Raw genomic sequence first — 18,230 nt, forward strand, 5'->3', positions numbered from 1 at the left:
TTATAAATTGGGTCACTTAAAGTCTTATTGTTCATCTGTTAGCAATCAAAAGACATAGAGCTTAACATATATTTAATTCATGAGAAATTATTAACCTAAGAGTAAATTTATTCCATGATTACTTCTTCTCTTGATTGATCTGGTAATGTTACAGGGAATTACAAAGGTGTGATGTGAGCTTTTGGATTTAAAGGATACTGTGGAGAATATGTGTGGTGATATGCATATCAAGTACCTCACTTTTTTGAGGTAATACAATGCTACTATTTATTTTTTTAGCAAAGTTTAGTATATGCAATATATGAGGTGAAATGTTGGTGTTTTGTTATTGTAATTTTCTGTTTGGTACTTATGAGATTCATGTTTTATGTCTTGTTTTGTGTATAATATCTATAAAAGCAGTGTAGATTGAGCATGAATTTGTTGAGTTACGAAAGCATGTTATTTTTGTATCTTGTTTTTGGAAGTGAGTGTTGATGCTTATGAATAATATGTGACTGGCTTGAGTTCAGATTTTGAAGAACGATAAGGTTGGTGAGCTGTTTGAAGAAGCAAGAGGGACTCTCAACAAGAACGTAGTTTATGTGATTAAAGAATGACTATTTATAACGCTTTATAAAAGTTGCAGAGTATGTTTCTTAATACATTCTTCTCTCTCATCTTCTTAAGACATCTCTTATACTAAAACAATTGTATCTCTCGTATGAGTTGCATAGTTGGAGAGATTGATTGGATGTGTAAGTGAGTTTGGTTCAGTCGTTTCTTTTATAGAAGAGTGAGATATGGAGGTCTTAGATGTTGTCATATTATGTTAATAATGACTAACAAGAACTGAGTTTGGCAAGTACAAACTCTGTTGGAACTAGATTCAAATGATTTATAAAGTTTTATAAATTAGTTTATAAATATTTATAATTAACTTATAGAATACAGTAGATATTTTATAAAGTATTATAAATCAATTTATAAACTTGTATGAATCAATTTATACATTCTTGTAAATCAAAATAAAATATCTTATAGACTAGTTTATAAGATTTCATAAATCAGTTTCTGAATCTTTTTATAAATATTTATGAATCATATAAGCTTTTATATACAATATATTTACTCTTATATTATTGTTTACATACCCTTATAAACTCTTATAAATTATTATACAAACCATTATATATTGTTTTATAAGGCTTTCTAAATGCTTATAGACTCTTTTAGTTGATTTATAAACATATACAACTCTTAAAATACCCCTTATAAATTGAATATAAGATTTTATAAAGTTTTTGTAAACTCCTATTAATAGTATATATACCCCTTATAGATTATTTATAAACTTTCATAACTTATAAATTGAATATAAGCTTTCATAAAGTTTTTATAAACTCCTATTAATAGTATACATACCCCTTATAAATTATTTATAAACTTTCATAACTTTCTTATAAACATTTATAAATGGTTTATAGTTTATTTAACTTGTTTTATATGCCTTTATTAATGGTTTATATACTTTTATAAATAATTTTACATACATTTATAAGGCTTTGTAAAGAGATGATGATACGTGGCAGATTCTGAGGTACATGCTAACAGTAAGCAAGACTCCACGGCTTCAGAAATTTTACATACCTTTATAAATTGTTTTATAATCCTTTATAATGGTGTATAAACTTTATAAATTTTTTTTTAAACCCTTATAAATTATTTATAAATTATTATACAAACCATTCTAAATTTTTTATAAGACTTTATAAATGGTTATGGACTATTTTAGTTGATTTATAAATATATACAACTCTAATAATACCCCTTATAAATAGAATATAAGCTTTCATAAATTTTTATAAACCCTTATTAATAGTATACATACCCTTTATAAATTATTTATAAACTTTCATAACTTTCTTATAAACATATATAAATGGTTTATAGATTTTATAACTTGTTTTATATGCCTTTATTAATGGTTTATATAATCTTACAAATAATTTTACATACCCTTATAAATTGTTTTATATTGGTGTATAAACTTTATAAATTATTTTTATAAACCCTTATAAATTATTTACATACTCTTATAAACCCTTATAAGTTATTATACAAATCATTATAAATTGTTTTATAAGGCTTTCTAAATGGTTATAGACTCTTTTAGTTGATTTATAAATATATACAACACTAATAATACCACTTATAAATTGAATATAAGCTTTCATAATGTTTTATAAACCCTTATTAATAGTATACATACCCCTTATAAATTATTTATAAACTTTCATAACTTTCTAATAAACATTTATAAATGGTTTATAGATTTTATAATTTGTTTTATATGCCTTTATTAATGGCTTATATACTTTTACAAATAATTTTACATACCCTTATAAGGCTTTGTAAAGAGATGATGATACGTGGCAGATTCTGAGGCACATATGGACAGCAAGCAAGGCTTCACCGCTTCAAAAATTTTACATACCCATATAAATTGTTTTTATAACCTTTATAATGGTGTATAAACTTTATAAATTATTTTATAAAGATTTATAAATTAGCTATAAAAGTTATAAAAACTTATAAATTATTAAAACAACTATTATCCAGGTGAAGTTTCAAAGACTCTATTATAACACCACGTGGGCGTTTGCTTCTTTGCTATCCCCAAGGCAAGTTTAAATAGTTTTATAAACTTTTATAATTAGATATAAAAATATTTGTGTGTGTTTATTAACTTTATAGAAGGTTGATACAAGGTTTTATAAGCTCTTATAAAATTTATAAATGATTTATAAATGATTTTATAAACTCTTAATAGTTTGTGGCTTGTCCTCTTGTCTACAAGAAATGTATAAGCAGGCTGCCAAAGTGCATCATGTTTCTTTTCCTGGTTGACTTTTGATCCTCGAGCCTCTTAAATATTTTATTAGCCCAATCCTACATATCATCATTAACGACAACAAAAAAAACTCCATTAGCTTTCTAACAACATATCTCCATGCTATGAATTTACCAAACCAGTTTAACAGAAAGAGACGAAGAACGTTACCTTGATAGTTCCAACAAGCCCTAGCCTGTGAAAACAAAAATCAATCAACGAGTAATTGATCTCACAATGAACACACACTTCAAGACATGAATCTAGCAAACAGAAACTACATGTATTATTCACAAAGGGAAAAACCTTCAATGCACAATAGAAAAAGGAACCTCCTTTAGTTATGATAATTGACCACATGATCTGTCAAACAGAGTAATCTCACAATGAACACATACAGCAAGACATGAATGGCAACATAAAAGGACAAAATTTTCAGTGCTTAAAAGGTAACAAGTTACATTAATTTAGCTAAAGTCATCTCTTGCTCCATCATTTCGTCAGTAGCATCAATCGCTTCTTCTAAGAGTAGTCTCGTGAACTACACAACAAATAAAATATGGAAGCTAATGAACCATCACTTAATCAAAATATATCGGATGTATATAGTCAAACCCTATGTGGTATCGTAATAAGATTCTAAAATTACTTGAAATCCAGATTTACAAAGAGGTTATAAAACTCTTTCTCTTATAACTTGTGATTTTTGATGAGGATTCGACACTTTGAGCTTTCGAGTCTCTATCTCATCTGCTTTGTGAGAGATAATACACTCGATCTCGCCACCTTCGCACGATCTCGTCGTCTCCCCTCGTCTTCGCTCGATCGCGTCACCGTCGCTCGATCTCGTCGCATAGCTTGATCTCGTCACAATTGCTTGATCTCATCGCATTCGTCGCCGTCGCTCGATCTCGTCGCCAACGCTTGACCTCGTCGCCGTCACTCGTTGCCGTGAGAGAGAAGACACTTTGTTCTCGTCGGAGAATTTTTTTACAGAGTAGAGAAGAAGACGATGGTTGCGAAGAATAGACAAGGGTCAGTTTAGTAATTCACCCATTAATGCTTGATGTATTTATGAAAATGTCATTCTATTGATGGTATTGTTGAATTGTGGTACTACACTTTGTGTAGTTATGAAATTTCCCCATAATAGTAGTTGACAAAAAAATGAAAATAATAGTAACTTGCGAAAAAGGAAACACAATAATTGGGTCTCCTTATGGAAAATAAAATAAAAATAAAAATAAAAATAAACTGGGTTTTCCTAATTCCTAAGTTAACCCTAATTTTTCCATCGTATATAAACAAACGCCTCTCAACTTCCATCGTCTCGATCTTTTATTCTTCGTCTTCGATATCTCTAATCGTCTTGTCTAAGAAAGAGAGGTATGTCTCCAGATCTTTGGGCGTGTTAGGAATTTTATTCTTGTTTTATTGTTGTTGATCTGTTCCTAGAAGTGTTTGGTTTTATCCTCGTAAACCGCGTCTCAGTCAATTATATCTTGTTTTTCTCCCTTGAGCTAATGATTGAATGGATGGATTTTCGATTTTAGATTCTCTTAGATATTAGTCTTACCGTGTCGGTTGAAACGGTGTAGTTTAAGTAATTCTCTAAGGAAGACATTTGATTTGTTCGTTTTTTTTATCTGTTTAGATCTTGTGTAGCTCATTGCTTCTTAGATTTTGATTCTTCTTCAGTTGCATTAAACGAAGTCGTATTCGTATTGTGCTGTGTAGTATATGTCTTGGTCTTGTGAAGTGTCTCTTAGATGTTAGATTGTTTACAATTGTTTTTTTAGTTTTTTTTTTACATTAATTACTAAATAACTTCTCTAACACTTTGTTTCTGTTGTTACTTTTTCAGCGTTTTGTTTACAAGAGGTAACAGTTTCGAGCCTTGCAAGTGGAAGAAACAGTCGAAAGTTCGAAGCTTTCTTTTATGTCTGACAAGATTTCACCGTTTTGCTATCAATCTGGTTGCGTGGAAACTACTATCCTGCATCCGGAGCTACGTACCACCACAAGCTCTTTCATTACTCTAGGCTCTCGCATCTTCGAACCCGAGACTCCCCCACCTCTCTCTGACTGACTAAATAAAAAACATGGCGCTGCAGAACATCGGTGCATCCAACCGCAACGATGCCTTTTACAGGTACAAGATGCCCAAGATGGTTACCAAGATTGAAGGCAAAGGTAACGGCATCAAGACCAACATTGTCAACAATGTCGAGATTGCAAAGGCCCTGGGGAGGCCCGCTTCCTACACGACCAAGTACTTTGGTTGTGAGCTTGGAGCTCAGTCCAAGTTTGACGAGAAGACTGGGACTTCGCTTGTGAATGGAGCTCACAGCACGTCTAAGCTCGCTTCTCTTCTCGAGGCTTTTATTAAGAGGTATGTCCAGTGCTATGGATGTGGGAACCCTGAGACTGAGATTGTTATTACGAAGACTCAGATGGTGAATCTCAAGTGTGCTGCTTGTGGGTTTATCTCTGAGGTTGACATGAGGGATAAGCTGACGACGTTTATTCTGAAGAACCCGCCGGAGGCGAAGAAGGGGGGGAAGGATAAGAAGGCTATGAGGAGAGCTGAGAAGGAGAGGCTTAAAGAAGGTGAAGCAGCTGATGAGGCGCAGAAGAAGCTCAAGAAGAAAGCACCTTGTAATGGGAATGGGAAGGAGGCTTCTTCTAGTATGTCCAAGAATCATGCTTCTGATGAGGATGATATCAGCCCAAAGCATGATGAGGTGGATGGTGATGAGGATGAAGACGATGGTATCCAGTGGCAAACCGACACTTCTAGAGAAGCTGCTGAGAAGAGAATGAAGGAACAGTTGAGTGCTGTAACTGCCGAAATGGTGATGCTCTCTGTAGAAGAAGAGGAGCCTAAGAACCTCGTGAAGGTGATGAGAGAGTATCTGAAGAAAGATTCATTGATAAGCGAGCTCAAAACTTTCATCTCCTCTCTCTCTGATCCTCCTCAAGACGTCATGGACGCACTCGTCAACGCTCTCTTCGATGGTGTGAGCAAAGGATTCGCTGAAGAAGTGACGAAGAAGAAGAAGTACTTAGCGGCTGCAATGCAAGAGGATGGTTCACAGATGCATCTGCTCAACTCAATCGGATCTTTCTTTGGTAAGAAAGGAAACGAAGAGGTGGGTAAGGAGGTGGCTCTGGTTCTTAAAGAACTGTACGATGAAGACATTGTTGAGGAAGAGTGTGTGTTGGAATGGTACCAGAAGGGTCTGAAGGGAGTTGACAAAAGCTCGTCTATTTGGAAGAATGTTAAGCCTTTTGTGGTGTGGCTCCAGAGCGCTGAGTCCGAGACCGAAGGGGAGGATTGAGAGATGTTCTGCTCTTGTGACTTTTTCTGTTTTAATGGGTGTTTGTATTTCGGTTATGGTTTTAAAATACTATCTCTCGCAACAATTATTGGTATAATTGTTGTTTGTTTCATTATAACATTATCTTATTGAACTATATATAATACAGCTACTGGGTCTTTTATATGGGACAAAGCTTTGGTTGGTACTTGGTAGACTTTAGTATCAAGATCTAAGACAACCGTCTCATCCTATCACCTTATCCGATATGCCTGCCTTAATAAGTACGAAGACTTGGTATTAATTATATGCAGTTATCTAAGTATGGGAATACAAAGGAGTCGAAAACCTTCTCATGTTTTAAGAGCAGACAGACTGTGTGCAGAGAGGTCTTGTGGGATATTAGTGTAAGGGAATATCTAGAACTTCCATTGGCCATGCACGTTAGTGTTTGACCATTGCCTATAAAATTCACATATGATTTGTGTATGTAAAAGAAGACTCGATTCCAGATCAGGGTCACACAGATTTGTGCATGTCGCTGCAGCTTCATTTTCTGGTTAAAAAAGAGGTTAAAGATAAACTCTCACATCCCACAAAACAATACCAGACCTACGATTCTCAAAATACCGGCCTGTCAAACAATTTCTTTAAAAAACACACAAGAAAGCCCTTGACATTGCAGATAAACAAAGATGTCCAGTTCATTGCAAGTGCAGAAAGCATAACTCTGATCAATCCAAAAACTGCACCACCAGAACATATTGATGGGGATGTTTCGAACAAACAACACAACAAACAGGATACCAACAATACTAGGGAGGAAGTATATTACTTGCAATTCCATCAAAAACGGATTAGGTGAAGCAACCAAAATCAAACTCCCAAGATTTATGAAAGTATGAAACAAACCGCTGTGCATCCACAGAGACGTCAGAACACGCCACATCTCATAGTTGCAGTCGCTGACTCCCATAGTCGCAACGAAGACGGAACAATAGTAAATTGTCTGAGATTGGATCGCTTGAGATGGGAGAGATTTAATCGATCTGCATCTTTGGTTCCATCGGCGAAGAGAATGCGGCGGGAAAATGGTTTTTGTTTTAGTGTAAACCGAAATTCTAACCGTTTTTTAAAAATCCTGTTACTTGGATAAAACTTTACGTTGAGTGTTGTACTTGGGATTTCATTCGCATACACAATGCACCAAAGACGATAAATGAGATCAAGCGCATCAATAGTTCAAAACTTGAATTTTTAACCGAATGTTATATGACTGGCGGGTTCGGATGGAACGGTTAGTTCGGTTAACACTAAAATTAAGTCGAATTGAACAGAACGAAAATTAGATTCAGTTCGGTGTTGGTTAGTTAGTGAAAATATTATCAAAATTCTATGATTTAACATCAGTTAAAAATTATTTAAATATAAAATTCAAGTATTTTGAGTGCGTGAGGCTTCGATGTTTTCTAGACACAGAAGTTGCTCTGACAAAACAAATCTTGAAAAGCCACGGTGCTTCTCCTACACAAATATATATATGCTTCTATGAGTACATGCATTGTGGAAGGTTGTAGGGTAAGTTTATTTATTTTTCTCAGAGCTTGATTAGAAAGGGACACACAACATCTTAAGGAGTGTGTCTCCACTTTCAGTTAATGGGTGAGGAAAAATGATTGCACGGCATGACATGACAATATGACATAAAATGACTTGACACACTTAATGGTGATTAAAAATGATGGCACTACATGCGATGATGATATGCCATAACATGAGGTAACACTAAAAGATAGGTATTGTGGGTTAGTTATGAAACCTGCTCTTACCCCCTTTGTACCTACGTCTCTTTCTGTGCACTTGAATCAGAACTCAGTAAATGATTTTGGTAATTGATACTGCATGGAGTTCTGGACCTTCTGGTTGTGTAAAAATGGTTGGATCAATTAGCTTGATAGCTGCAGCTGTGGAGAATATTGTCGTCTTCATCTTCAATATATGTGTGTTATTTCAACAATCAACGGTCAGGGTAACGCAGATTTATGACGTGGCAATCAATCGTATCACGTGAAATCATCAGATGTAACGGTGAACCAGAGTATTATCATGGCCTACATGGCTGTGGTCGAGTGGTAGTCCAAAATTGTGAATGTGTTAATAACATTTTTCGAGTTTCAAACTTTTATTGAAACAAAAATCAAGCTACATTAAAAGTTTAAGTTTGGGTTTCAGTCAAGGCAGTTTACTTGATAATTGATGATCTAATTCTTTTTTTTTTGCATTAGTTGTAAAGTACTTCAAACTCATGTCAAGTAATATAATGGCATTTGAAGAAATATTCACTCTTTTAACACTAAACTAGATTGCACATTGAAAGCGCATGATTATCTCTTTTGTAAGTATTTTATTTTATAACATGTAAATTGTAAGCCTTTGGTCAAAAAAATATGTAAATTGTTGTACCATTGTTTATTAATCAATTTTGTTATATTAAATTTGTATGAAAAGAAATATATGATGTGTTTTTGTAGATGTGTAATAGTTGTTTTTATATGTTTTGAGTGACTGTTACTAAGATACAAAGGTAACAGTATGTAATACTTTGTTATTTTAGAATATATTTTTTTATCGAAATTAATATTACCAATTTTCAGTATATATTTTTTAGCAATAAACAAAAGTATCATTAAAATATTTTATTAACATAATGCTTACTGTTTTCTAAAAGTCACAATGATATAACGGGATATGTTCAAGCGATAAAATTATCTACAAATAAATATAGAGATTTTTAAAATGTAAAGTTATGTCAAAAAATTATTTTTTTGAACATAGATTTTTTTCCTTAGTTTTTTAAACTACATCATAGATTTTTTATATTAATTTTGTTTTTTCAAATACTATGAGAGGCAATAATTTCACATCTCTTCTTAACTAAACAAATATAAATAACATAACCGCAATATTTTTAAACCTGATCTGGATTTGCGGTCGAACCAATAAACTTACTAACTCGATATATAATCCGTTTTGATTTTTTTTTTAAACACCTTATTTAAAACTCTGGTGAAACCCAAAAATCTCATAAAAAACCGGTGACTTGTTTTAAATTTTGCTTTGAATGTTTTTAAAATTATAGTTTATTAAAACTATTAAAAATCTCACAAATTTTTTATTTTATCAGTGATTATATTTTTTATACAAAAGACAAATGATCCAAAACTGAAAAAACATTTGTTTGGATTAATAAAATTTATATATGTGTTTGTACTAATGTAATTATATATATAGCAGTTACTAAATTTTTAATTATTCAATACATATTTATAATTTTATAATATGTAAAAAATATATAATACATAAAACTAATCTATATATAATATTCATTCTTCGTAAGGCGTGGCTTTTGACCTAATATATGTGAAATAGGATGTGAGGGTCAAATACTCAAAATGATTGGGATACGTTGGTACAGTATGCTGCGTATTGTTATAAATCAATCATTAATAACTAAAAGTTAAAATTATATGTTAATATATTATTCTTTTCTTTGAAAAGGGTTAGTATATTATTCTATACGCATATATCATTAGTAACTATACGCACATTGTTACGGCTCTATATTTAAGGGTAACGATTATTGATGGTGCATTTAATGAATATTCTTTTTTTTAAGGTAAATAAATAGAGAATATATCAATTAATTACCATAAAATGAATATCAATATTTAAACATAATGACATTCTTGTAAATATTTTCAAAACAGACTAAGACTTAAATAAATGTCTTCTGTAGATGAAAAAAGTTTTATCATTTAGGGAGAAAAATGAATGCTGGATTTTAATGGGTCTTAATGGCCTAACTTAAACAAGCCCACTCTGAGACTAATCACTCTGTTTAAGGAATCCATCCGACATAAAAATCAATATCAATTAGATAGCCACCCAATACATGTGGAAATTAAATTTCCAAATTTTATAATACAAATTGGTGTACCTTAATTCTATCTGGGCCATGCTGCTACTAAAGTTGTTCTGCAGAATTATATCAAATAATAAAGTTGATACACGAAGAAAAGTGCATATTAAGATAGCATATCTTCTATCTATAGTTAAATTTTGTACCGCGGATTATTCTTTAGTCTATCTAGCTAGACTTCTTATGTTAATGATGAACTTAGCCAAAATGACTAGATGATACATGATAAAGCACCATTCGACTGAACATATTATATAGATTAAGGCCTTGTTCGTTTGTACGTCTGAAAGATGCATCCAGATGGTCCATCTAGATGCCTTATCCAGATGTTCCACCTAGGTGTTGTTCGTCTCTACAATTTGTTTATCCATTCAGATGAATCATCTGAATGCAACTATGTTTGTTTGCTTTTTTCAACTTACATTTACATCGAGATGAACTTGTTATTAAAATAATTAAAATAGATTTGTTTCTAAATTTTTGGCGGGAAATTTTATTTTCCCAGTTTTGACGAGAAATTGTGTTTTCTAGTTTTGACGGGAAATTGCATTTTCGGTTTGCCGGAAAATTACGTTTTTCGGCGAGAAATTGCGTTTTCTCGGGTTTGGTAGAAAAGTGTGTTTTCCAGTTTTGGTGAGAAATTGTGTTTTACCGGTCTTGGCGGGACATTGCGTTTCCCCGGCTTTGGCCAGAAATTGCGTTTTTCCGGTTTTCACGAGAAATTTCGTTTTTCTGTTTTGGCGGGAAATTACGTTTTTACGGTTTTGGCGGGAAATTGTTTATTTCCGGTTTTGACGAAAGATTGTGTGTTTTCCAGTTTTGACGGGAAATTGCGTTTTTAGTTTTGCCGGGAAATTGCGTTTTTCGGCGAGAAATTGCGTTTTCGGTATTGGTGGGAAAGTGTATTTTTCCGGTTTTGGCAAGAAATTGCGTTTTCCGGTTTTGGCTGGATATTGCGTTTTCCCGATTTGGCCAGAAAATGCGTTTTTCCGGTTTTCACGAGAAATTTCGTTTTTCGGTTTTGGCGGGAAATTACGTTTTTCCGGTTTTGACGGGAAATGACGTTTTTCGATTTTGGCGGAAAATTATGTTTTTTGGTTTTGGCGGAAAATTGTGGTTTCTCGGTTTTGGCGGGAAATTATATTTTCCAGTTTTGGCGGGAAATTGTGATTTCTTGGTTTTGGCTTGAAAGTGTGTGTTTTTCGATTTTGCCGAAAAATTGTGTTTTCCGGTTTTGGCGGGAAATTGCCTTTTTCTGATTTTGGCGGGAAATTATGTTTTCCGGTTTTGGCGAAATTATCTTTTCCCGATTTTGACGAGAAATTGTGTTTTCCAATTTTGACGGGAAATTGCATTTTTGGGTTTGGCGAGAATTTTTTTTTGTTTTGACAAAAAAATTATCAAAGGTGAAGACTCACCTTCACCCAGATGCTCCGTGAAGACTCACCCTCATTTGGATGAAAATTTGAGATGAATTTTCATAAATGCAGTTGGGTGATCCATCTGGATGTAGCATTTTAATGTACAAAACGAACATCAACTTGCATCTTCACCCAGATGGATCACCCAGGTGAGCAAACTAACAACACTTAATTTGATTAGCACTATGAGTGTTCCCGTATCAGATATTTAGAAGCTTTAGAATAATAATTTCAATATTAAGTTAATCCACATCTTGTACAGTTTTGATCAATTTTATATTCTAATTGCGATGAAATTAAACTAAGCAAGTTGCTTCTTTGTTGCTGCCCGTTTCACAGGCAGTCGTGGGATGATTATATTTGACTTTAACGATTCTCATCCGATTGAATAAATGTTGTCATATGCATTAGAAATTGCAACAGATCTTGGCGCAGCCACACAGCCTCGTCATTTTATTCTACACTAACACTATGTAGGCGAATATTCCCTCTTCTTTTAATTTGTTTTTATATGTAGTTTACATATATATACTGGAGAATGGATACTGTGTTAAAATATACTAAGTTCGAATTTAAAATAACTTAAAGCGCATATCACTATTCAGCCGTTCATTGATCATCTGATCTTCGATCGATAAGAAAACCAATAGCCGCCAAAAAACAAAAGATTAAGAAAACCAATAATACATCACCAATGAATACATGTTATATATATAATTCTAAACAATAAAGTTAACATGATAAACATCAGTATAGGTATTTGCTTTATATTGTTATTTTCATATATTTAAATTATTTTTCAAGAAGTACACTTATTTGTTCTCAACTTGTGGTTTCGATTGGGTTGTCAAATTGTTTTTGAAAATATCTGTTTGAATGCCCTCTTACTTTCAAAAACAACTGAAAAACAACTGTTTTTGAAAACAGCTGTTACGAACTTACTTTGGTTTGAGCTTTTGAGTTCGTTTTCTTGTTATTTTTTTTGTTTATCATTGGCATTTAGCGCGATCAAGATGGTACCGTTGCTTTTATTTGGTTTCTTGTAGCTATGTTGTATCTTTTCTTATTGGATATATTAAACTCTCGTGTTTAGTGGAATTTTAGTTCGACCGACGAAAAAAAAACTGATTGCAAATCTTTTTTTGTTATGGAAACTCATTGCAAATAAACCGAGCATCTTCTCAAATCATATTTTACCAATTAATGAAATCATATATCATCATCAACTAGTGCACTCAAACCTTGTTACTTCCATTTATAACGTATAACTATTTCTAAGGACAACAACTGGATTATAATATTACGCTATATGTACTATCATAATGCAATGTAACTGTTTTGTATGGTTTATGTAACTGTTTCGCATGTTCTAATATTAGAAAAAATCGTGCATGTAATTTTCTTCTTCAAAAAAGTTAAAAATAAAAATTCTTCTTTCTAGCGTAAAAATGATTATTGATTTATTTGTTCTTCATGACTTTTGAGCTAATCATAAGGTCATTTCAAAGTTAGCCCACGTGGTGAATATCATTCACTGAGGTATCGAGATTTGATGTCTTTTCCAGCAAAATCAGTATCGGATCTTTGAGAGAGATATAATTTTTATATAAAACGAACATGTTGCCAAAAAAAAAAAAAAATATATATATATAAAACGAACAAATTTATAATGAATCAGGAATATATCTAACATTATCTGATATTACCACTTAAAACTAGAATGTGAGAGTAATAAGATGGTCTGCTTTATCCAAAATCAGAACACCATTTGAGAAAACGTCACGCTAAAACAAACAGAGCCCAGACAAAAAAACAAAGTAAAACAATGAGTAAGAAAAGCTTGTGAACAGAAAAAAAAAAAAAGCTTGTGGAATATATTTAAAAATATGACTGAAGTCCACTACTAGCAATCGCCACAAAAAATACATACTCCCTCCGTCCCACTTTAAGTGGAGTTTTAGGGAAAATTTTTTATTTCATTTTAAGTGATGTTTTCAAGTTTCTAGGTAAAAAATAAATGCATTTTAATATTTTTAATTATTTATATTCTGTAGTATAATTGTTTATTGGTTGAAATTATTTTAATCATTATTGTTTTTAGGTAAACAATAAAAATAGAATAAAAGTTTGTAATTTTTTAATCAACGTGCAAAAACCTTAAAACTCACTTATTTTGGAACAGAGGGAGTAATAAAATGGGTATAACTCATTTCTCAAAAAAAAGGGGTATAACTTTGGCCTATTTATATAGGGAAAAGGGCTTTTTTCAACCTGAACAATTACCATCGTGCCAAATACTATCTGAACAATTGATCAGTGTCAAATACGACTTCAACTCAATTATAATTCAAAAATATTACCTAAACTTTATAAAACGTGCCAAAATCTACATTAACCGTAATATAAGTTAGTCAACCGTTAAAAAAACAAAGCGACGACGTTTTGGTTTAATCCTTTTCTAAAAAAAATATATTCATTCTAAGATTCGAATTCGTGCATTGATACACTTTAAAATAGATACTAACCACCAAAATAAAGTAAATGTTTGATATATTATTACGAATTCGAAAGTATATATACTACTATATTTCTTCATCTTCTCCAAATAAAATTTTGGTGATAATTTTTTCTCATTTCTATAAATATATTAAAATGTTTTATAATTATCATATCTTTAATACACTTATATTATACTAAAATATAATAATAAAATATTTGAAATTATAAAAAATTAAATATACTTAAATTTTTGAAACTATTTATAAAGTTTTCTTATATAAATTATTGTAATTTTAAAAATTTGAATGGTAACTTTTTACTTACTTATTTTACGGTTAATTTAGATTTTGGCACGTTTTAAGAAGTTAGGCAATATTTTTAAATTATAATTGAGTTGGGATCGTATTTAGCACTGATCAGTTGTTCAGGTAGATTTTAGCACATTTTAAAAAGTCTAGGTAGTATTTTTGAATTATAATTGAGTTGAAGTCGTATTTAGCACTGATCAATAGTTTAGGTAGTATTTAGCACGACTGAAATTGTTCGGGTTGAAAAAGACCATTTTCCCTAGTTATATACTTAATAATTAATATTTAATGTTCTTGACTTCTTGGCTTGTTAAACTGGACACGTTTATGGATATTGTGGTCGATTCCATTGTCATTCCGAAGCTAAAATGGCGGCCGAGTCAGATTCCTCTAAGGCCTTCCCCAAGCATTGTTTATTACTCGAATCTCTAGATTTTATTTATTAATCGTTTTCATGCTTTGTAACAGCCATCATACTTTTACTACGAACATTTTTTGTTTAGTTAGCGTTATGAATTGATGAAATAAAATTTCTGATTAACCATGGTAAACGTACAAAAGTTTTCTATTTATACATAAGTGGTTCAAGCTAAAGGAAACCAAACCACTAAGTTAATGGTTAATTAAAGAAAATTTAACCAAAGGTTAATATATAAAACTATATGCTAAATACGTTTCCTTCAACCAATTCAAGAATTGAGGTTTAAAAATTTTGAAATAGACATTTGGAGAAAGGAATGAAATGGCTATGGATATAAAGCTTTTGTGATTATAATAACATGTTGATTTGAAGAAGACAATTGAAACAACTTCAAGAATCTACGTTTGAGCTGATCTCGCATAATATAATAGTCAATTTCAACGTGTTTCGTGCGCTCATAAAAAATTGGATTTGAAACTATATGTATTGCTGATTTGTTATAACAAGATAGCTTCATCAGAGCTGTAACATGTACCTTGAAATCACAGAATAACTGAACCCACCAAAGAAGCTCACAAGCCAAAGCGATGTTCCAATACTCCGCCTCAGTACTACTTCGACTAACAGTCTCTTGCTTCTTAGAATTCCATGTAATGAGAGAAGTACCAAGATAAACATAGGTAGCAAATAGCCAAATATGCATCGGTGAAAGCCTTGAGGCAAAGTTATGTATCAACAGCATAGTAAAAAACTTGACCAAGATTAGAATTTATGTAGCGCAAGACCTTGTAAGCTGCTTGCATATAAACATCAGTAGGACATGAAAGAAACTGAATCAAATTATTCACCGCAAAAGTTATTTAGATGTTTGATAGTCAGATACAAAGCCGTCCAATCAGTTCCCTATACTGAGCAATGTTAACCAAAGACGTTTCAGACTTGCGAGTTAACTTGCCAATAGGATCCATGAATATCGAACTTGGTTTACAAGCTAACATGCATGTTGCTTCCATTATGCCCAATGCATACTTTTTATGACAAACTGAAATCTCGGAAGCATTACGTTCAATCTTCAATCCTAAAAAACTTTGGTTGTCACAAATCTTTATAACAAAAGCCTTGTGCATAACAAACTTGAGAGCTTGAAGATCAGCATCACTGTTGGAGGCAATCAAAATGTTGTCCACGTGAATGAGTAAGGGAATGAAAGAAAAGCCAGACTGTTTAATGAACAAGGTGTTATTTCCATGTGACTGCGAGAAACCAGAAGAAAGAATCATGTGTGAGAAACACATATACCATTGCCGCAATGTTTGTTTTTACCCATATAAAGACTTGTTCAGTCGGCAAACTGGATTAGAAGGAAGCTCTCTAGTAGGTGTATAACCTTGTGGTAAACTCATGTAGATTTTCTCATCTAAATCATCATGAAGGAAGGCGTTAGGCACGTCCATTTGAGCTAATGACCAGCCAAAAGCAGAAGCTAAACCGAATAAAAGCTTGACACTAGTAAGCTAGAAAACTTTGCAATCTGAGAAAATGTATATATATATATATATATAATCAACTCCTTCAAGCTGAGTGTGATCCTTAGCCACCAAAAGCACCTTTGGACGATCTATAGTACCATCAAGATTGTAATTGATCGTAAACACCCACCGACAACCAATGACATGCTTACCCAGAAGTAAGATACAACTGTCCAAGTCTTCTTAGTCTCAAGAGCTGTAATCTCCAACCCACATCATTGTACCAAATATTATCAGCCAAAGCCTCTTGTATATTTTGTGGTTCTGTCTTAAGGGTACATGAAAGGACAAATGACTGATAGGTGTGTTTCAAACGAGAGTAATCAACAATAGAAGAAAGAGGATAAGGAGTTATAGTAGAGGAATATGATCAAAGTATGAAAATATAAAAGTTTATGTAAGAAATCAATGATAGTCAGCAAGATAGCTAGAGGCTTTACCTTGTCGTTTAGATCGAGTATTAGGAAATGAAACTTATCATGCATCTGATGTAACAGCTCCCTTAAACCAGAGATAGTACTAGGTTGAAGAGGTACATGAACCACATCGGATGGAACATGAGAAGGATGAACAGGTAAAGATGCATCACTATCCAAATAAACAGGAGTAGACAAAGGTAAAATTATCTCGGTAAAAAAGAATCATCACAAGCACTTGCATACTTAGTTTTAAAATGGGAATTTGTCTCCTGAAATGTGACATTACGAGAAAAAAAAAACTTGATTCGTATCTAAATTCAGTACTTTGTAAGCTTTATCACCAAAAGCATAACCAAGAAAAATACAAGAAGTAACACGTGGTGTAAACTTTGTTCGATCCTTAGGATACGTAGAAGCATAACACAAGCGACCAAACATGCAAAGAAAATTGTAATCCTGACTTTCTTACACAAGACTTCATAAGGAGATAGTTGGTTTAAGAGAAAAGATGGTATGATTGATAAGAAAAACATCGGTTAAAACAAATTCACTCCAGTAAACAAGAAGAACTTGAGACTGAAAAAAGTAAAGCATGAGCCACATTTAACATGTATTGGTGTTTTCGTTCTACAACAGAATTCTGTTGAGGTGTGTATGCACAAGAAAACTGTTGCACTATGCCATGATCACTTATCAATTGAGAAAAGGATAATTCTGGTGCATTATCACTTTGAATTACTTTGATCACGTACTTGTATTGAGAAACATGTTTAATAAAAGAAGAAAAGTTGAATGAACATCATTTTTATTTCTCATCATATAAAACCAATTAACACGTGTACAATCATCAACAATGGTTAAGAAGTACTTATATCCATCTACATACTCAACAAAAAATGGATCCCAAGTATCTAAATGAACCAAGTCAAGTGGTGATGATGACAAGTTGTCGTGAGTTACAAAAAACAAGTTCTTTTGCTTAGCTACTGGACAAACAAGACAGTGATCTAAATTCGATTTAGACACAGAAATACTAGGAATGTGTTGCAACTTTGTGAGAGACGGATGCCTTAAACTTGATGCCATAAGTTTCCATCAACACATGATCCACATAAATTTGTTCCAAGAGAGGTGATGATCAGCTCAAGAATGTATAAATTGTTGAATATATGTCTTTTACCAATCATCAAGTCTTGAGTATGGTCCTAGATAAAACAATCACAAGGATAAAATGAGTGGAGCCATTGTCATGTTGCAAAAGGAAGCTAACACCGGTCAAACTGAACCGAAAAGAAGGAACAGGCAAAAACTTATGCAAGACTAATGATGCAGTTATATGTATGGTTCATGTATGTGTAATAGGAACACTAGTACCATCAGGAAAAGACATTGTCACACCTTGCACAAGAAAAATCTCATTAAACATCGTTAATTGTGAACAGACATGAGTAGTGACCCCACT

At 32.5% G+C, this 18,230-nt stretch overlaps 1 protein-coding gene across 1 annotated transcript; it reads left to right on the top strand.

The window, feature by feature from the left end:
- The first annotated feature begins 4,114 nt into the window (after positions 1 to 4,114).
- LOC108818227 (probable eukaryotic translation initiation factor 5-2) lies at positions 4,115 to 6,378 on the top strand. Its single transcript, XM_018591127.2, has 2 exons — positions 4,115 to 4,258; positions 4,737 to 6,378. The coding sequence occupies exon 2, from the start codon at positions 4,975 to 4,977 to the stop codon at positions 6,211 to 6,213; it is 1,239 nt and encodes a 412-aa protein (XP_018446629.2). The 5' UTR covers positions 4,115 to 4,258; positions 4,737 to 4,974; the 3' UTR covers positions 6,214 to 6,378.
- Positions 6,379 to 18,230: the final 11,852 nt, after the last annotated feature.

This window comes from Raphanus sativus, chromosome 7 (genome assembly GCF_000801105.2).
Source record: "Raphanus sativus cultivar WK10039 chromosome 7, ASM80110v3, whole genome shotgun sequence".
NCBI classification, from domain to species: Eukaryota; Viridiplantae; Streptophyta; class Magnoliopsida; order Brassicales; family Brassicaceae; genus Raphanus; species Raphanus sativus.